This window comes from Brachyhypopomus gauderio, chromosome 1, assembly GCF_052324685.1.
Source record: "Brachyhypopomus gauderio isolate BG-103 chromosome 1, BGAUD_0.2, whole genome shotgun sequence".
Lineage (NCBI taxonomy): Eukaryota > Metazoa > Chordata > Actinopteri > Gymnotiformes > Hypopomidae > Brachyhypopomus > Brachyhypopomus gauderio.
The window spans coordinates 27,696,458-27,717,156 of NC_135211.1; the positions used below are offsets into that span (position 1 = coordinate 27,696,458).

At 43.8% G+C, this 20,699-nt stretch overlaps 2 protein-coding genes across 7 annotated transcripts; both read left to right on the forward strand.

The window, feature by feature from the left end:
* Nucleotides 1–574: 574 nt before the first annotated feature.
* cpne1 (copine I) lies at nt 575–16,614 on the forward strand. Of its 5 annotated transcripts, XM_077007492.1 has the most exons (17): nt 671–717; nt 2,591–2,674; nt 11,596–11,727; nt 11,838–12,017; nt 12,215–12,289; nt 12,750–12,821; nt 12,949–13,032; nt 13,165–13,254; nt 13,916–14,014; nt 14,108–14,194; nt 14,472–14,531; nt 14,658–14,791; nt 15,052–15,106; nt 15,208–15,259; nt 15,354–15,487; nt 15,718–15,954; nt 16,073–16,614. In XM_077007492.1, the coding sequence occupies exons 3-17, from the start codon at nt 11,596–11,598 to the stop codon at nt 16,184–16,186; spliced, it is 1,605 nt and encodes a 534-aa protein (XP_076863607.1). In that variant the 5' UTR covers nt 671–717; nt 2,591–2,674; the 3' UTR covers nt 16,187–16,614. The 5 variants fall into 5 exon arrangements, with proteins under 5 accessions (XP_076863600.1, XP_076863607.1, XP_076863585.1 ...); XM_077007485.1 differs by lacking the exon at nt 2,591–2,674 and having other exon boundaries at nt 575–717; XM_077007470.1 differs by lacking the exons at nt 671–717; nt 2,591–2,674 and adding an exon at nt 10,367–10,600.
* rbm12 (RNA binding motif protein 12) lies at nt 660–7,463 on the forward strand. Of its 2 annotated transcripts, XM_077007454.1 has the most exons (4): nt 660–717; nt 2,591–2,674; nt 3,704–5,669; nt 5,700–7,463. In XM_077007454.1, the coding sequence occupies exons 3-4, from the start codon at nt 3,726–3,728 to the stop codon at nt 6,402–6,404; spliced, it is 2,649 nt and encodes an 882-aa protein (XP_076863569.1). In that variant the 5' UTR covers nt 660–717; nt 2,591–2,674; nt 3,704–3,725; the 3' UTR covers nt 6,405–7,463. The 2 variants fall into 2 exon arrangements, with proteins under 2 accessions (XP_076863569.1, XP_076863558.1); XM_077007443.1 differs by having other exon boundaries at nt 3,704–7,463.
* Nucleotides 16,615–20,699: the final 4,085 nt, after the last annotated feature.

Here is a 20,699-nt window from a genome sequence, read left to right on the forward strand (position 1 = left end):
TATCCTCCACTTTTAAGTGACAGGGAAAATCTCAATTTTACTTTTACATATTACTTAGAATGTAGAAATGTACTTCTAAAACCTACACTGTATCAATTACATTTATATTTAGCTTTAGGACCATCCATGGGGGCAGTCATGGCCTGGTGGTTAGGGAACTTGTCTTGTGACCGGAGGGTCGTGGGTTCGATTCCCAGACAGGCCATGACTGAGGTGCCTTTGAGCAAGGCACCTAACCCCAACTGCTCCCCGGGCGCCGGGCTAGGGCTGCCCACCGCTCTGGGCACGTGTGATCCACAGCCCCCTAGTAATCACTAGTGTGTGTGTGTGTGTGTGTGTTCTGACTGCACAGATGGGTTAATAATCATATCCACATAAGATATATATATATATATTATTTTAGTTTGTGAAAAGAAAAAACGTTTTGCCCAATGTAATAAGTGAAATGAGATATATAGAAATTTAGAAAGATAGGTTTTTAAACTAGCCACTGGAGTATGGTTGAAGTAAAAGGGGGAGTCCGGAGACACGCCCACATCGTTGTGTCACGCCCACAGTGCTGTGCATTAGCGTGCGTGCACGCGCCATTGCTCGTCGCTTCACGCACAGAAATGATTCTGCGGGCGGTGCAAGAAACCCGAAGTAGCGGAGGTGCAAAACGTCCCATCGCTTGTTAGTAAAAAAAAAAAAAACGATCTGTTAAAGCAGATATTTTCGGTAAGAATATGCAGAGTACAGCAGCTCACAGAATGTGTTTAGTGTAGTTGGACACAACATTGACGCCATTTGCAAATTGAAGTGAATGTGAAAATGTCCGGTGTTGGCAGGGCAGACTGGTAGCTAGCGTTAGCACCAGGCTAGCTTAATACATCTGCTCCCAAATGGATCACGCAGTGTGCTTTGTGTCCGAAAAAATACATATTTAAGACGTTACTGCTTTGTTAGATGTTTACTAGCTCACGCGTGGTCTTTATCTTTTGCGTTTTTAGTCATTTCGGAATAGGAACAGCCCTCTTGGGCTTGTTAGCGAGGTAACTTTGTTAGCTGTTGTTGAGACGCGCTGGCTGCTGATGGCAACACTGCGCCATTTTGTCGTCTTGGTTGGTAGCTCCAGTCTGAATGGCTGCTCGCTCCGCCCTTGTGCTCTTTTCTTTATTAAAGTTTCTCTTAGTGAAAGCTTTCTTATTTGCGAAGCTGACACCGCTCTTGGTTTGATTGTTGTTTTTTTCACACCCCTTCCCCCGCCTTCTACAGCTGTTCTGTTACATTTCTGTGTTTTGCGTTGTTCTGGACGGCTCAGCGAGTCAAATGCTTCCCACAGAGAAACAGTGTGTTTGGTCGGGGTCTCCTTCACCCCGGGATGTGTGTGTGTGTGCCGTGTGGTGTTATTCACTCTAGTGTCCAACTCCACCTGTTTGGACTGCGTGTACAACTGTTGTAACTGATGTTTTGGGAAGAAATTGTCTGCCGTTTTTTTTGATGGTTTTATTTATTCATATTGTGTGATTGAGTAATGTGTAATCTGAGACGTTTAGTGTCGGACAGATGCAGAATATTTAATTATGGTGTGCTGTTTTTCGATAAAGCATACTTTATAATTTGATATATATAAAACCATCTATGTACATTAAATAGTAGATTTAGTATTTCTGTTACTGGAAATTGGTTCAAGACTTCTCTATGTTTTATGAGGGTTCTGGGAGAGTAGAAACCTAATTTTTCGACCCTGTTGGTTTACCAGTGCATATTGTTCTTTCAGCTGAGCCAAATTTAGTTGAGAAATGGTAATAAATTGCTCCCACCTTTGGTTGGTGCAAATCTCCTGTGATATTCCATTTGCATCTTGTGTTTGTAGGTTTTGAGGTTCCAGGTTTTATGGCATTTGAATACTTTGTTATTATCCTCTTTGGGGCATTACCTGTACATCAGTGCAGGCTATTTGAGTTGCATTTAGAAATATTTAATTGATCAAAATAACCTTCCAAATGTGAAATTCCTAAATAATCAAGTATGACTTTTTTTGAGCAGCCTAGGTTAGTGGACATACAGTATTTGTGGTCTGTATTTAGCTTGGGATGAGTTAAAGCAGGCAGGTGCAGTGTTGCATCTCCCCCCTATATGTATTGGGCCTGGAAGTCCAGTAATTTCTGAGATTACAGACTGCTAGTCAATGATACTACTATTGTGTAAAATATGTAATGCTCTGATGCTTTTGTATATGCTTTTATGGGCCAACTGGTTTTGGAAATGACCTTTTTTGACTGAAAATTTTTTAACAGATTGGTGATTTAAAGGTCTGTTTGTTTTCTTGTCTTTTAAACCTCATGCATGAATGTTTATGCTGGTTTAAAATCAGATAGCACATGATATGCATGCCATAAAGACCAGTTTCAAAACAAGTTTTGGCTCATACAGCTGTCCAAACCTCTGCAGTGAATGCTTGGCGATTCAAATGATTGCTGAATCTGACCAAACTAAAAGCTGGGAAGGACTGGCGTGGTATGGACTACTGCAGGATGCATACTGGGCGTTCCTGGTTGCTTTGCTGTTTACATTGATGTTTTTGCCTTCATTTATTCTTTTATTACAGTCAAGAGTTGATTTTAAATGCTTGCTGTCAAGATTGGCTTGGGTTTCGTCTGCAACTAATAACGAAGCACCACTTATTATACAGGTAAGCATTTGTGGAGATCTTGGCGTAGGAATCACAACTCCTTTTAGATTAGGGGTTTTTCTACACTTATGTTTTTGGTTTGCTGGATGAGCTTTTTTCCTCTCATACTAGTTGAAGACCCATGTAAAAGTACTGTATGTTGTTTCTCAGTATACCATATACATGTTGTCCATGAAGTCTGCACACATTATTTAAATACAAGCGAACAAATAAACATTTAAAGGAGTTTGAAGTTTTATAGGAATGCTGCTTGAGCTAACTGTAGTCTTCTTTTTTCTTTCTGGAATTTCAAGATAATCTCACTTCTAGTCACCTCCAATAAACAGTCTAAGCTCTGTCCAGCCCATCCCGGGTGGTGGTGTTGGCTGGGGCAGTGTGGTTGTGAGAAGCAGACACTAGCTTGTGTTTACACTGCAGACCAGTTGGGTGTGGGGGAAAAAATACGTACTGGGTTGATGCATTTAATTATCTTCTTCTGAATATGAAGAAGCCTAGCCTACCTTTTCAGAGCCATGTCTAAGGCTGGACTGATGGTGCTTGGATATTCGAATTACGGCAAAAAAATTGTGAAAATGGGGGAGGGGTCTTGTGGGTTCAGTGTTATCATATATAGTCCAGTGGTTTACAAGTGAGTAAATTCACTTCAGGCTAATGCTTTAAGCAAACCAAAGTAGTGAAGTACATGTTTATAATGTTTGTGAAGCATTTTAAATTTGCACATACAGTTCTTGAATTGAAGTTTCATGTAGGACTATTGCGCTTCAGAATCACCCAGTTCATTTTATTAAATGATGAGCTTGGTGGTAAAACCTCATTTGCTGGTGAATGGCTTTGTTCATCAAGAGACAAGTGCATCTGTTCTGCTGTTGTCATTATGTGATTGCCCAGATGCTTTGTGTATACTCTTCCGCCCCTTCCATTTTTTTACTGCTGTTGTGGTTTGAGCCTTGCTTCTGTGTGTGACTGACTCTGTCCTATTAACCCTTCTTCTGCCATAGCCTGACAGTCGTTGCCTTCTTTCATCTACAGGTGTGCGTTTTAGCGCCGCAGCATGGCTGTGGTCATCCGTTTGCAGGGTCTCCCCATTGTGGCGGGCACCATGGACATTCGCCATTTCTTCTCCGGACTGACCATCCCGGATGGTGGTGTGCATATTGTAGGGGGAGAGCACGGTGAGGCATTTATCGTGTTTGCCACAGACGAAGATGCCAGGCTTGGGATGATGCGCACGGGGGGTGCCATCAAGGGCTCCAAGGTGTCACTTTTGCTTAGCAGCAAAACCGAGATGCAAAACATGATCGAGCTGAGTCGCAGGCGTTTCGAAACTGGTAGTGCAGAGGGGGCGACGGGCAATGGAAATAGGGCGGGTCCCCCCAGCAGCTCGGGGGGTAGCGGGAGGGCCAGCATACCCACCTCTGCCCAGGGCTTTAGCAACACCACCTCAACTACAGCCACCGCCGCTGTCTCTGCTAGCGAACCTGTAAGCAACAAGAGTGGTGTCACGTTTGCCTCCACTACCATGGGGAACATGCCTCCCAGCTTTAATAACTTCAGTAGTCCAAGCCTCAGCATGGGCTCTACCATGACCACTGCAATGTCCTCCATGTCTTCTGTACCCCCTCCGATTCCACCTTTGCCCACAATGCCAGCCTTGCCACCAATGCCACCTATGCCCGTTCCACCACCTGTGTCCTCTATGCCCCCGGTACCCACTGTTAACCCCATCACCTCTGTACCACCGGTCCCCCCCATGGCTCATATGCCACACCTCTCTGCTCTCCCCCCTTTCAACCCAGGTGTTCCTCCACCTGTTGGCCCAGTCACTGGTGCTCTTGCTGCTACAGGGCCACCGCTGTCTCTAGGCAACCCAAATCCAATGTTCCTTAACCCGTTGAACCCTCTGAATCCCCTCAGTCTTCAAGCTCACTTAAAATCAGCAGTGACTAACCCAGACGAATTGTACATACAGCTTCAGGGCCTTCCTTTCACTGTTTCGGAAATGGAAATTAGAGATTTTTTCCATGGGCTAGGGCTTGACTCTGTTAAGATCCTCCGAGACAATCTGGGCAGGAGCAACGGCAGGGCATTAGTTAAGTTCTATTCCCCCCAAGACTCATTTGAAGCTCTAAAGCGGAACACTGGGATGATAGGCCAAAGATACATAGAAATCTCACCTGCCACAGAGAGACAGTGGCGAGATGGGCATGGGTCAAGTTCAGGGCAGTCAAAAATGGGCAACGATTTGGAAGTCAATCGGCGCCATCATGGGAGTGGCAGCTCGAGTTCACCGTCCCTGAGGGAGCGGGCCAGGTCCCGTTCTCCTCACAAACAAGAGCTGTGTGTGTATCTGAAGGGGCTTCCATATGAAGCGGAGAACAAGCAGATATTTGAATTTTTCAAAAACCTGGACATTGTCGAAGACAGCATTTACATTGCGTACGGGCCCAATGGCAGGGCCACTGGGGAGGGTTTTGTTGAGTTCAGAAATGAGATGGATTATAAAACTGCTCTCGGATGCCACATGCAGTACATGGGTAGCCGGTTCATACAGGTACACCCCATCACAAAGAAGAACATGTTTGAAAAGATAGATACGATTCGCAAAAGGATGCAAGGATCTCAGGTGGATCAGAAAAGTAGCTCATCGGAAGGAGGAAAAGGTGCCAGGATGTGTGCCCACATAACAAACATCCCATATAATGTGTCCAAGAAAGACGTGCGCCTCTTTCTAGATGAGATCCAGTTGTTTGAGGACAGCCTCAAAGTGCTGGTCGACGGCAATGGGAATGGCCTTGGCCAGGCTGTAGTGCAGTTTAAGTCTGAAGAGGAAGCTCTTAAAGCTGAAAGGCTGCACAGGCAGAAGTTAAATGGCAGGGATGCTTTTGTGCACTTGGTCACGTTTGACCAGATGAAGGAGGTTGAGAGGAACCCTCCTCCTCAGGCAAAGAGAGGACAGAAAGCTCATGCCCAGGCCCAGGCTCAAGCCCAAGCCCAGGCTCAGGCCCAGGCCCAGGCTCAGGCTCAGGCTCAGGCCCAGCTCCAAGCCCAAGCACCACATGCATTCCCTGGGATGACTGGAGAGGAGTTCAATTTCCTCCGCAACGCTGTGAACATTGGCAATGGCCCTCCATTTGTCAACCCGTTTGCGGCCCCAGGTAGCGGACTAGCTGGCCCACCGCCTCTGCCGCCGTTGGGCACTGCTTTGGGTGATGTGTCACTTCCGGTTCCTCCACCAATGGTTGGGGGTCATTTGCCGGGGCCCATCCTTGAACCTCCTGGTTTCCGAGCGGGTGGGAACAGTGCCCCTCCTGGATTTGTTGGCGCGCCCGAGAGCTTAAGGGGCATGCCACCGTTTGATAACGGAACGTCCAGGAAAGGTGCAGGTCAGAACCGCGGCGGGAACCAGGGTCGTTCTGGGGGCTCTCAACCCGGTTTTGGACCATCCTCTGAAAATCTTAGAGGATCATCCAGCAGTGGGCCAGCTAACCCGAGGCCCACCATCGTCAAAATCCAAAATATGCCTTTCACTGTCACGGTTGATGAAATATTAGATTTCTTTTATGGTTATAAGGTGTTGCCCGGCTCTGTATGCTTACAGTTCAGCGAGAAGGGGCTGCCGACAGGAGAAGCAATGGTTGCTTTCGACTCGCACGATGAAGCGGTGTCTGCGGTTATGGACCTAAATGATAGGCCCATTGGGGCAAGGAAAGTAAAGATCACCATGGGATGAAAGAAATCAGGTTTTGCTTTAATTGTCGCCTATGTCGAAAGAAACTTACATGTTGAACTCTTACTGGCAGAGTTTAGGGTGGAGTTAAGCAGTTTTTTTTTTCTTTTAATTGGTTTTGTTTTTTTTTTTTGTCTTTGAATGAAACATGCTAGATTTACAATTAGATTTGATCCAAGATTAGTAAAAAATATAAACCAAACCTACATTGACTCAGCATGACTTAGCTGTTGGAGGTTGGTCTAATGTCCTCTCTCTCTGAAGAGCTTCAAGGTGCTTGAAACTAGAGGCAAACTGTGTGAGAGCTGAGGTTTTGAAGCACACGTTGGTAGATCTAAAACACTTTTTTGCTTTGAGTGCACAAGTTTTGGCTGTGCTGGAGTGTCTGCAAAATGCCTTCTCCCTCTCAGATCTCCTCTGATGATCAGCAGTATCCAGGTGGAGTTTTTGAAGTTTGCACTTCCTTCTGTGTGCTGTATGTGTTTTGTGCTTTCTTTGATGGGGTGAACACCCAGTGCTGCCATGCACGGTGTGTGCCCCTGCAAGTCCACACCTTTCCTACTGCTCAGTTTCAAATGCCCTGAACAGTAAATGCATGTAAATGTTTTGTCAATGTATATTCAATTGCCAGTGCGAGGTGTATTAGTCTAAACCTTTCCTGTGATAAACCGAAAGATATTAAACCAAGCGCATCATCTTGATTTTACTGTAAACAGATCAAGCGGGACTCTTCAGTAAATGCGGCATTGTAACGTTTTTTGTATATGAAAGCCTCTCCTTCTCCTGTGCTCTCTTTACAATGTGTGCTGCTTTTGTTTTTGCTGTGATGCAGTACCTTTGTTGCTTTTTAAAAATGTTATCTCTAAGCAGTTTTTTTCTGATTATTTTTTGGTGTTTTCAGTCGTTATTTGCTGTTGTACATATTTTTTTCCAGCTCAACTATTTTGTCAATAAAATGACATTCCTGAACCGTTGAATCTGCAAGGTATTGTATTTCTCTCCTCCTGTCGTCCTTTTCCCCCTTTCAGTTCACAAATGAACAAATAAAGTTTATTTCCTCTCTGCTGGCTTTCATGTTTCACATGTATGATGCAGAAATGATGTGGAAAATGGCGTTCTCCATTACAAGGGCTTTTAAAAAATTATTTTAAGCAGCTGTTAAGACCCTCTTGGACTTCTCAAGAGTCGGTCATGTAAAATGCCATGTGGTTCCCATCCTGTAGCTACTAACTACTGGCTCTGTGCTAGTGAGTTCAGCATAAACATCTGGAGGGAACACTCCATTTCTGAACCTCATCATTTGCCAACATCTCTGTTTAGCACTTCACTGCTTTGTTGTCTTGATTTTTAAAAAGATACTGTTGAACTACTGCTTTGAAAGTTTAGTTAGTTTCACTACAATGAGTCCATTTTAATGTCCAGTATGAAGCTTTGATTAGCTGAGGTCAGTTTGGTCATGTTTGCTTGGCTAAAGCATGACCTTGTGTTCAACAGGAAATGGGCTATGGTGTCTGTGCAATGACTTCTGATGTGTGGAGGTTCTGAAATTGAGTGCATGAATCCTGCTGTTTTGAGGACATTTTGCCTGCAATAGTTTGATCCATCTAGGCCCTTTGTGACAGATGTTTTTTATATCTTTGCTTTTCAGTCTCATTCTTTGCATTATTATCTCATTCTTGGTCATGTACTCTTAACATTTTGTAGCAATAAAATACAATGTGATTCTTTTTTTTTCTTTTTTTTTAAATCAGCTGTTTAGTAAGAAAGATGAAAATAAAACTGACATGCTACAGAAATATCAAACTGTCTTCCTGTAATAATGGGTTCACTGACCCAGGGGTGACGGTCTCAGGAGCGATATAAAGTCTGACCTAAAAGGTCTGTAGGGGTGTGTGATTGCTGGACTGATCCTAGACTCATAGCTTGAGCTTCGCTGGGACTGTAGGTTTGTATTCTCTTGTGGAAAGCTTTAGAGAACAGTGGGATGTGCACTGAGGAAGGATCTCCGAGTAGATGCTTCACTCTGATTACATGGTTCCCCTCTGCCATGTGTTGATGTGAATTGCAGAATAAGAGACTGAGGTGTGGGTGTGGAGTCTTGTTTTCATTCATTTGTAGAGTGATCCTTTTTTTGCCTTTTGATCACTGCGTGGCTAATAACTCTTAAAGAGTTGATGCAGAAGGTAAGTTTTGGGCTTTTGACCTCAGTACTGCTAGCAAAGGATTTCCAGATCTATTTCTGCCTCTGGTATTCTATCCAATTTAATATCTGCATAAATGCCAGAGTGGTGAGCAAGTTTAAAGGTGGTGCACACAGGCCTTGGGCTGAAAGCACGGCTGCTGTTGTGAGCTGTAGATTGAACTGTGTGCCCGATTGATTCGCACGGTTGGCTCTTTGCCTTTCCTAAAACGTTATCCTTTACCCTCTGTCTCGTTTTTTGGTTCCTACTAGCTTTATTTAGACGTGATGGCGAGCTCTTGCCTCAGAAAAGGCTAAAAGTTGAAAATGAGTAGTTTTATATTGCTGTAGATAGTTATGAATCTCCATTATATAATTGTTATGCCTGTGCAAATGAATGGGGAGATACTGCTGTGTGGGGAACTAGGCCTCTGAGCCTGGACGGCACCGCGCTTGGCTTCAGCTGGCTGGAGATGCTGGCGGCCATCTCTGATCCACGCCAGCTTTGCTGTCGCAAAGACATCTGGACTGCTGTCAACTGACACGGCATGCAGATCTGGATGACTGTCTTGAGGTGTCTCTTAATGCTACTTTTGGTCGTGTTTTTACAACTAAAGGACGATGTGCCAAGACTGCATGGCTTTCATGTTATGTAATTGGATGCAAAGTTAAAGTTGTGAGCAAAGGCAAATCTGTTCAGAGTCCTGATGGTACAGTTGCCTTCAGAGCGCTGCAAAGCTGTTTATCACTGCAACTTTATGGGACATTCTGACTGATTCACAAATGCTTTTTACCTTTTACATTTTCCCCACTCTTGGCCTTTTGTTGGTGGTGTTGAGTCTCTGTTGCTTTCTTTGTTCAGAGTTCTGCTAAAAGTTTTCCATGGGGTGGTGTGACCCTAACCCTGTTCTTGTGTGATGTGGTTTTTGTTTGCTACCATACATTACCAAATCCTTGAATGTGACTTCAATGGCATCACCAGTTGGTAAAGTATTTGTACTTTCTGCATTGTGCTGCTTGTGTCTTTGCTTGTACCCAAGGATCAGTCACTAAACAGAAATGTTGTGGTTTTTGTGGAAGTATCATACTCTTCACTAACCATGTACATGCATACCAGCAATGTGGTTGTGTGTCACGCCGAGGTATAAAATGACTCATGGTACACTCTTATTGTTATTGTGAACTACTTTTTTAAAGGTTGAAAGATGTGCTGTGATTAGCCTATGATAGCTGCAGATTTACTATCTTGTCATGGTAACTGGTTTGAACTGTTCCTTCATTGTGGCTAGCAGATTCTGTCAAAGGTGTCATTGGGGGCTCGCTTGAATTCAGCAAAACTTTTTAATAATAGCCCCATCCCAGTTCTAATTTTGGTTGTCAGTGTATCTGGGTTTTGTTTTGTTGTTTGCCTTGAAAATTCTGCTAAATATTTCTAACATTTTGGAAGATAAAATACCTGGAGATTTTAATATGAACCGATTTCTGCATCCGAGTCATGCAGGTAGTCTAACTCCGTGACTCGGTGTCCTAAACGTTTTGCGTTTGCTTAAATAATTTCAAACCTACACGTGCTTAAATTGCTGCTGGTGCCGTTTTTGTGTAGTCGGATATTTACTTATTCATAATGGTGTTTAGAACATTTCAGGTAACTGTTAACTGTATTGATGTAAAGATTTATTTTGTGACACTTTACGCGGACCAGTCAGGCGACGGCACTTTTATGTTGTAGATCGGTAACGTAGGTCCGCGTTCTGTGGAACGTGGCTGTACCGGATTGTGACGCCACGCAGACAGATAGGTTAGGCACAGTGATTGATTTGCGCTTCGTCCAATGGTAGCCTTTTTGTGCGCGTTATTTCAACCAATAAGGTAAAAGGTTGTTTTCGTGGAACTCCGAGCCACACCTTCTCATTTTGAGAGGCGAGTCGAGACACCAATCCTTCGATTTCACAGCTAGCTCGTTTGCTGCAGAGGAAACTTTTTTTTGAAAATCGCAAAGGTTTGCTTCAGACTTTCAAACGTGTGTACATTTGCTATGGGGTTGTGTTTAATTATTGTGGCTTGTGATTGTATTAGAAACCATTTTAGCTTGCTTCCTCACTCTGAACCCTAACATCTGATTTCGTCACCCAGATAGCTAGCGCTAGTTAGCTACTGTGTAGTCGCTGTGTGCAGCTATCTTAGCTGGCTAGCTAGTGATTAAAGTTCCTGAATTTACTGGCGATGATTTTGCAGTATTTGTTTGCAGTTTCGTAGCTAAACAGTTGCAAGTCGTTGACGTGCGGCAAAGTGGGAGTTAAATAGTTCGAATGAGGAGTGCTCCAGTTTTGACAGCTCGTCGTTTTTCATCACTGCATCGCGCCCGTATTGATGCCGTTTGCAGCAAGTGAAAGTGTGTGTGTGTGTGTGTGTGTGTGTGTGTGTGTGTGTGTGTGTCCTAGCTGTGACAGGGAGCAGAATGACTTGGCTAATGGTGTGTGCGTCTGGTTAAACTGGAACAGACAAACTTTATAACTCCCCGAGTCATGTTTGACTAGTTTGATAATTGTCTTCCCCAGCTGAACTGAACTTGTTGGGGCGCGGTCATGGTGTGATTGAACCGCCCACACAACCTTCTCCTGATACCTGAATACCACATTTGGTCGGATAGATGAATTTTAGTTATAGTAATAGTTATAGTTTAGTTTATAGCACTTTTTGAAACTCGGCAGATTTTTGTACTAGACAACGCCAGTGTATTCTTTGTAGTGGTTGTAGTTGAACAAAGTAACAAATTTTAAAAGGCTTGGAACAGGAAATTAAAAACACGAATACCAGTTTGACCCAAATGCAAAAAGCATACTACACTGAACCACTTAAGGCATATGTGGTGATGGGTGTTTTTGTAACTAATATTTTGGAGATATCACACCTGTCCAAGCTGTAAAGCTGCTGTTGGGAATATGATGTGGAAATTTTGGGAAGTCACATGTGGAAGTGAAAGCAGATTCAATAACTTTCTTCCCCTCCCCCCAGATGGCAACCCAGTGTGTGGTGAAGATCGAGCTTGCGGTCTCCTGCAAAAACCTGCTAGATAAAGATGTTGGCTCGAAGTCTGATCCTCTGTGTGTGCTACTGCAGAGTACAGGAGGTGACAAATGGACTGAGGTTTGTAATGCTTTTGTGTTGATTAACCAGTGCTGGTGGCTGGGAGAGATATGATTCAAATGAACTCTTACTTAGGACCTTGATTGGTGGTTTGCCTCACCTTTGAATAGGTGGACCGTACTGAGAGAGTGAAGAACTGCCAGGACCCGGAGTTCTCCAAGAGGCTGTGCATCGACTACCATTTTGAAAAAGTGCAAAAAATAAAGCTGGGAGTCTATGACATTGACAACAAGTCTGTGGACCTGAGTGACGATGACTACTTGGGAGGTTTTGAGTGCACCCTGGGCCAGGTACGAACACTCAAACATGGGCTACATGTGCGTCTCCAAAGGACTAATACCTTCAGCAACAGTCAGCCAAAGCGGCGCTTACGCTAAATCTCCGCGGCTCTCTGCCAGTGTTGCGGGCCACTCCTGAAACTGCTGAGTTCAGATCAGCTGCAGCAGTTTTACGTGGACTTACATCTGCACGTTACTTTGTGCCACAGATTGTGTCAAGTAAGAAGATCACCAATCCTCTCCAGCTTAAGCCTGGCAAACCAGCTGGGAAAGGCACAATAACGGTGTGTTGAGAAACCTTCATTCTTTTAATTGTCTTTGTTGATCATTTATGAACTTTTATTAGAATTGCAGGTTGGGTTCCTTGGGTTAAGCTAAGGTTTTGCTGAACTGTGGTCACTGTTTTACAGGCCCTGTGACCATTAAGCACATTGCGGTAATCTTCTAACATTTGCATGCTTCAGTGTGACATGTTGATCTCTAGAACAGTTCAGGTTCTCTGCAGAGTCTCTCTCTGTAGCATGATGAGACCGCTGTCTTCTCCTCGTACACTCTTGGATTACCATTTGCCTACAGATGCCAATCTAAAGTGCATAGCACTGCGGTTTCCTCATAGCCCCGCCTCCAAGTCTTGCCGTGCCGGCCTGATTGTGGAGAACGCCCTTGGTAACGCAGTGTGGTGTGTGTTTTGTGTGTCCCTCCTTTGTGTGTATCGTGTTGTGAGCTTTTTTTTTTGTTCTTCAGGTCATAGCAGAAGAGATTAAGGACAACAGAGCCATTGCGATGGAGGTGGAAGCCAAAAACTTGGACAAGAAGGTAGGAGAGAAGGACCTTGTGATCATGTGATATTACAGTGGGCGTGGTCAGTCATCCATCCCTGGGCGGTGTGGAGCAGCGGTAATATTTAACAGCCACTAATCCATGTGCTTTTGCTCTTTGTTAGGACCTGTTTGGCAAGTCAGATCCTTTTCTGGAGTTCTTCAAGCAAGATGATGATGGCAAATGGCTACTAGTCCATAGGACTGAGGTGGTGTTTTTGTTTTTATTATTTATTTTTCTTGTTTTCTCCTTTATAAAGTGCATAGAGCTTTTAGTGACTGACTTTTTTAAATTTAAAATTTAGCATTTTTGGGTTTTTTTTTTTTTCCACCTCTTTCAGGTCATTAAGAACAATTTGAATCCATCTTGGAAAAAATTTGTGATTTCTCTGCATACTTTCTGCAGCGGAGACCTGAACAAGCCAGTGAAGGTATGATAACATGAGTATTGGGGGTCTATAGGGTGTGGGGTCTTTGAGGAGGGTGGCTATGGGGTATGAAGTGCTGGTGAATAGTGACAGGTTCTGCTATGATGGTGGTATGGGCTAGGTGGGCACTCACTATGGGGGTGTTGGGAATTGGGGGATGGGTCTAAAATAGTGGGTGTTGTGTATGAGGCTGTGCCTCAAGGAAGCTGCACTGTTATGCATCAAACAGTAACCACAGTTAATTCTCTGTAATTAGAGAATTTAATAGATTGTTCTATAAAATGCACTACTGTGATGTCATCCAAGATAGGCTTATGTGAACATATCAGTACTTGTAATGAATGTTCTAATTTGGTATAAAAAACTGCATGTAGTTATGCCTAACAAGGGCTTATATATTCATCGCAAGAGAGCTTAAAATCTCTGCGATGCCAGAGTCATTGTAATTTCCTCAAGTAGCTGTGGGCGGGTTGGTAAGCCAGAGCTTGTCTCCCTCACTGCTAGGTGTCTTGTTATGATAAGGACGAGGACACCAGCTCTGACCTGATAGGAGAGTTCACCTGCACCCCCGCCAAGATGCTGGAGGCCCAGGACCAGGGGGTGAGCAGGGTTCAGCATCAACACTCCTTTCTAAATGTTGTCTCCTCTCACTCCGCCCCCTTAGGTCAACTGCTTTGACTATGATAATGATGGCTCACACGATCTGATTGGCGTTTTCCAAACTAATGTGTCCGAGCTTCTGAAAGCAGACAGTGGTTCTGCGGTGAGACCGTCCGCACACGCAGCATCACCACACATCATCCTCTCCAGTGCACCAACTCTGATCATTTCCTAAACCTTTGTCCATATATGTTAGGTTGAGTACGAGTGTATACATCCTGAGAAGCAGAAGAAAAAAAAGAGCTACAAAAACTCTGGAGTTGTCCGTTTTAAATCATGCAAGGTAAGTGTTTAAGATGTATAGAATTGTTTTAGGAGTTGGGAGTACGTATTTGTTTATGTACGCTTCAGGTTTTATCTCGCATAAGGAGCAAAAAATAGTTTAGCAAAAGGTGGGCGGGGGACAGATGCATTAGAAGCTGATTTGGGGAAACTCTTTAGTCTGCTTTTGATATTTAATTAATAATTCCAAAATATAATTTAATCATGTTTTCCAGCCTTTATCTGTGATTTTTTTTTTCCCTCTATTGTCAATCTCCAACCTGTATATTTATTTACAGATAGAGACGCAGTACACATTCCTGGATTATGTGATGGGCGGTTGCCAGATTAATTTCACGGTAAGCTGCATGTGCGTTCAGTCGACTACATTACCGGGAGAGCGTGTCCATGCTAGGAGTGATTGTTGAGAACCGAGTCGGCGCGTGTTCATCCTGGGCGTGACTTGAGGCTGGTGATCTCTCCAGGTGGGGATAGACTTCACTGGCTCCAATGGAGATCCTCGCTCCCCAGATTCTCTGCACTATCTCAGTCCCAACGGGGTCAACCAGTATCTCAGCGCTATCTGGTCTGTGGGTTTGGTCGTCCAGGACTATGACACGTAAGCGCAGGGCTTTAGCCCTTGGATATATTTTTGAGTTTTGTTTCTGCTCACAACACCTAAACCAGGACAGCTATAACACCTACCACCTGGCACAAGTGTACTAGAGCAAGCGTAATACAAATATGCAGCTTGTATGATGGATCCAATAGGCTGTGTTCAAAAACCCTACTTGAAATGACTCTATAGCACCACTAGATGTCGTCATGGTTCTTTTAATGTGTTTTTTTTTTCTGCTCTCTCTCTGCTTTTCTCAATAGGGACAAACTGTTTCCTGCTTTTGGATTTGGTGCTCAGATTCCTCCAGATTTTAAGGTTGGACATTGTCCTTTTTTTTTTTTTGTTTGTTTTTTTTTTTTTTCTGAATTGCATTCCTTAACGCAGCTCCTGCACAATACACTGGTGTCTTCCTCCAGGTGTCCCACGAGTTCCCTCTGAACCTCAACCCCAGCAGTCCTTACTGCAGCGGTAAGATAAACAAAAAAAAACACTTTCATGTGTTGGATGCTCTTTATCGAGTGCCTCCTCTCCTCATTTTGCTTGCTGCTTTGTTCTGCTGCAGGCGTGGAGGGCATCGTGCAGGCGTACCGCGCCATTCTGCCCCAGGTCCGCCTCTATGGCCCTACCAACTTCTCCCCCATCATAAACCACGTGGCCCGTATCGCTGCCTCAGGAGCGCAGCAGCCGACCGCAACGGTGTGTGACCCGCGTTACTCCACCCAACACGCAGCCCTGCACCGTGCAGTCCCAACATTAAGCATCAACATAGTCTCCATGTAGCACTGCTAATCACAAAGCACCGACGTCTGGCTCTGCATAGATGCGTGGACCCCGTAGCCCCTCCTTCCTCTGACACGCACCCTGACTAGCCCCTCCTTCCTCTGACACATGGCCTGTTTTGCCCCTCCTTCCTCTGTCGACTGCAGCAATACTTTGTGCTGCTGATCATTACGGACGGCGAGATCACCGACCTCGACCAGACCAAGCAGGCCATAGTGAACAGCTCCAAGCTCCCCATGTCAATCATCATTGTGGGCGTGGGTGAGGCCGACTTCAAAGCCATGGAGGTGCTGGACGGGGACGACGGCGTCCTGAAGTCTCCCACTGGAGAGCCTGCAGCCAGAGACATCGTCCAGTTTGTGCCCTTCAAAAACTTTGCCAACGTAGGTGTTTAAACTCCAGATGCAACAGTCGTTCAACCGATCTTTGTTTACAATTGAATGAAATGAAACGGAGGCTTCACTCCCTCACCTTTCTGCTTTTCTCCTTTCCGCCCTCCAGTCTCCGAAGGAGGCCCTGGCCCAGAGCGTCCTGGCCGAGGTGCCGGGTCAGCTGGTGTCCTACTTCAGGATGAGAGGCATTAACCCCGTCAACCCTCCTACTCCCAGGAAGTAGAGACAGATGTCTGCAGGGCCTGCAGCACCTACCACATAGAACCACATCTGGAGAAACAAAAGGGGGGGGGGGCTTATTACGGAGACAATTTTTTATAATGCAATTCAAATTATGCATGCCATGATAACTTTTATCTCCCAGAGGCCGTATTTTTATATGCTCGATTAGTTTAAAGCACCTGTACGTGTGTCCTCTGCTCTTTCACTGAGCTCACAGGAGTTTCCCTGAAGCATCGTGAAGCAAACACCCATGCAAAGTGAACGTCACTGAAGTCTCACAGTGAAAGACGCGTGAGCTTCAGTGAGCTGCGTTTCTGAGCTGTGGGTTTCCAGCCACTAATGTCCAAGATTAGGCCGTTGTTACATGTGGCCATTATGTGACACGGGGCCATCTGGGAACAAATAAAGCAGACGTGATGCATGTTGCTACTGCGTTTCCAATCTGGATTTTGGGATGTTTTAAAGCTTTCTTCTCGTGTGCATGTTCACTATGCAGACCTGTTTTGTGGTATCAGGCAGACAAAAAAAAAACTTCAGAGAAACTGGGTTGTATTGAATCCTCTAGCAGGGATTCTTATGTTGCTTTTTATGTTGTACCAAGTAGTGCACCAAACCATTCACATTTAAAATCACCCTAAGCCTTATGTTGCTAATGAGAGCTATATAACACACCATCTCCTGTGCATCTAACCACTATGTACTATGCAATTAAGCATCTGTTAATTAGGGTTCAAGCATGAATTTTTTCTTATTAGGGTTCAAGCATGTTTTTGTTAGAATTTTTCTTATTCTTTTTCCCATTTTGCTGTCTACAAATCATCATGTAACCTAAACAATGTTGGCAAATTTGGTGCGTTTAGGCCTTACGCCTAAACGCACCAAATTTGCCAACATTGTTCTCTAGGTCTAAAGGACCACACTCGCTTATAGGGACTCATATTGGCCTGATGGTGGTGCTATAGCACGCTGACATTTTGGCCCGTATCTCCCACACCATAAGTCATAGCAACAAAATTCCACTTCCTATGCATTCCTTGGCTCAATTCAATAGGACAATTCATATACAAAAACTCCGCCCACTTTTTTGCTGATCTGCATAATATGGAAAACCTTCTTTTGCAAACTTGTCCAAGGTTTTTTTTTTTTTTATATGATCACCAGTGATGGCTAAGTTACCTTGAGAAAGTAATCCGATTACTGATTACTGATTACTCCTTTTAAAAGTAACTTAGTTACGTTACATATTACTTGATTTTAAAAGTAACTACGTTAGATTACAAGTTACTTTAGTAGTTACATTCAGCAGCAAAATACATTTTTCCAATACTCACTTTATTGGAAGTGCATTTTTAACAGTAACAATGTATTGAAGCAGGTTCGGTAACCGAGGCAGAAACTGCTTAATCCAAAAATCCCGAGGAGGGAAACTTTATTGATAACGCAACCCTGGCGCGCGCAGGCTCCGCCCCCCCAGTGTCACTTAAAGGGCAAGACTCGCCGTGAGGAGTAGGAGTCGCTACAGTATCTCCTGACATTACGTTTGTGTAGCTGCGCGGTATTATTTGTAAATTTATTTGTAAACGTAATACAAGCGAACTGGGGTGGGTTTCCCGAAACGTTCGTAGCGCCAAGTAGTTCGTAACCTCGTATGAAGCTACGAACGTTTCGGGAAACCCACCCCAGTTCAGTCAGACAGCTTGTGAAACGAAATACCATTACAATTTCAAGCATTTTAAAGTAGGCGACGTTAGTCAAAATTCCAGCACTTTTCAAACGTGGAACACAAAGCAACATTAAAATTCATCAGGTAAATGTTCCTTCCCCTGTTTTTGAGGTGTGTTTCTTTATACTACCACATATCGTTACGGGAGGACACAGCAAAGAATGACATGTAAAACGTGCTCGCGCTCTCACAGGGTCGCGTGCGGAGTCGAGCGCTACGGTCAGACGCAAAAGTAGAACTGAGCCAAGAAGAAAGCAAAAATATATATTTTACTAGGGAAAATATAAATAGTAACGCACAGTTATTTGGATCAGTAACTTTAATCTGATTACTGGACTGGAAATAATAGCGCGTTATATTACTCGTTACCGAAAAAAGTGGTAAGATTAGACTAAGTTACTAAGTAACGCGTTACTGACATCACTGATCATCACAAGCATGGTGTCAAACAATTCACAAGAATGGCCTGATCAAGGTGTATCAGCAACATTATATTAACATATAACTTAGCATATAGTCTGGCTGTCGCATGTCAATCAATAGCTCTGAGGCGTGGCCTAATTTACTTCAACAGCTATATCTCAGCAATGCTTTCATCAATCTTCATGAAAGTTGGTAGGCTCATAGACCACATGACTTTGAGGTCAGAGATCAAAGCTGGCCAGGATTTTCCAATAGGGGGTGCTATAACATGGAAAAAAAATTCTCATCAACCATTGGTCACATCAAGCCAAAACTTTATAGGCAGCATCATGGGGTCAAAGGGTATCAAGGCACACAGTGATGACGTCATCACTCAAAAAAAACATGGCCATTTGACAGGCTGATCATAGGTAAGGACATGGTATGTTCATGTACACACCCTCTAAGACACTCTCAATTTGAAAGGGAATTGCACTGGGGGGCGCTATACTAGAAAATCCAGAATGTCTCCTACATAGTTTCCCTTATCAAGACACAATTGGACTCCTATGATTCTATGCAGAATTCCTAGCAATTTTGTAATACTAGTACTAGCATTTTCAATCCATCACCTTAAATCAAATATTAATACTCAGCATACTCAGAAATGCTAAGATTATCAATAATATCCTAAGGTTTTCACATATTAATATCTTTCATATGCATCACAATTCTATCATCATAACCCATCAAGTTCATATTTCAATAACTGCCATAATATGTTTCATTGTTATGAAAATCCACATTCACATGACCAATGTGGTGATGTGTGCCAAGTTGGAGCCAAATCCATCCACAAATGGCTCTACGGTGAATATTTTCATTTTCCATACTGAGCAGTGCAGGGAGGAGTAGAGAGCTGCTAAGCCACGCACGCTAGCCATTCTCACACACACAGAGTGCCCATCCCCCGTCCTCAACTCCCCCACACTCCACCATCCTTCTAACATGTTACAACCCATGGTCTCTGCCACCCCCCCTTCACTGCACTCGCAAAAACAGGCCTCTCTATAGGCTTTACATACATACTTAACTAGCCATTCCTACCCATTACTCAGTGACTGGCATACAGATATTTAGCTTCTTTTTCCCCCACACACACACTCACACACAGGACTTCCTCTATGCTTCATATACACACTTCTGTAGCCATTTCCAACACACTGATCTTCTTTTTTTCCATCCACACACACACAAAGCTAATCTATGACCTGAATCATTGTGCCATTACAATTTTTTGTGACCTTTTGGCCCTTTGTGCCTCATTGGCAGGTTAAATGGAAACCGACACTTAAGAGCTTCATGTGTTCAAATCAAGGACTAATTATTTACTCAAAACACTGTTCATTTCCTAAATGCCCCTTGGATCCGCTTTGCATGCTTGAACCCCCCATCGCCGCTTGCGGCTACATTTGGAGTTGTGATTTTATTTTTTATTGGCATATTGCAGTTAGCTGATTGTAGATGGCAATTACTGCAATGTTACAGGGGACACCATGAGTTTTCTGAAAGGGACTTTAGAATGAGTACTTGAGAATTGTACAGAGACTTCCCATTGGTGTGTGCTAAGACTGCCCTGACCAATCATGGAGAGTGTTGAATGTACTATTACAGAACATTAGGTATCTTGGTCACTTTACCTCTCAGAATAATTTGGAGTTATGTTTTATTGGATTCTCCTCAGTTGTAAATCTTGCTGATGTGAAACTGCATTGCACTTTCACTTGTGACATAAAACCAAAATGTGTTTTGTTCTGCTGCAATATGTTCAAATCCAAACAAAGCCTTATGCATTGCCTTGTTGTGGGAGACTTCATATAGCTACACTATATACCCTCCGGTAACGCATTTGTAACCTTTACCAAGATGGGAAGTGTGTAGTGGCCCGAGTTGATGACTTTATTGCTTCTAAAACATGGCAGACCAGAAAAATTGTCCCATCTGTCTATATTGCTGTAGTTTCATCCTCCAACACCTACATTTGCACTCCTCAAGCACGTGACCTTCCTCACGTGATCTTCCTATTCACATCCTCCTGCTTTTGCCCTTGCCAAGGTCGCCATCACACTCACCTCACACCAAAAACGTGCCTTTGACATCAGATTGTCAGCTGAAGGAGAGCAGAACTGCTAAAGACCTGCATGTGTGAGACAAAAGATCTACCGGTCCACTTTTGTTTATTTTAGCAGGTCATTTACCATCTGATGGATGTGGTAGCATTTTTATTTTCATTCCTCTCATGAGCAGTGTTCTATTATGAATCACTAACACTGGGACAAAACACATTGGCACCATATATTATGCAAATGGTCAAATATGCTGGCAGTCT

Bases quoted from the DNA above. Each gene is read 5' to 3' on its own strand.
- cpne1 (XM_077007485.1), top strand. From the start codon at position 11,596: ATGGCAACCCAGTGTGTGGTGAAGATCGAGCTTGCGGTCTCCTGCAAA. The intron at 14,532-14,657 runs GTAAGCTGCATG...TGATCTCTCCAG, and splicing joins GTTGCCAGATTAATTTCACG to GTGGGGATAGACTTCACTGG. The intron at 15,955-16,072 runs GTAGGTGTTTAA...TCCGCCCTCCAG, and splicing joins CCTTCAAAAACTTTGCCAAC to TCTCCGAAGGAGGCCCTGGC.
- rbm12 (XM_077007443.1), top strand. From the start codon at position 3,726: ATGGCTGTGGTCATCCGTTTGCAGGGTCTCCCCATTGTGGCGGGCACC.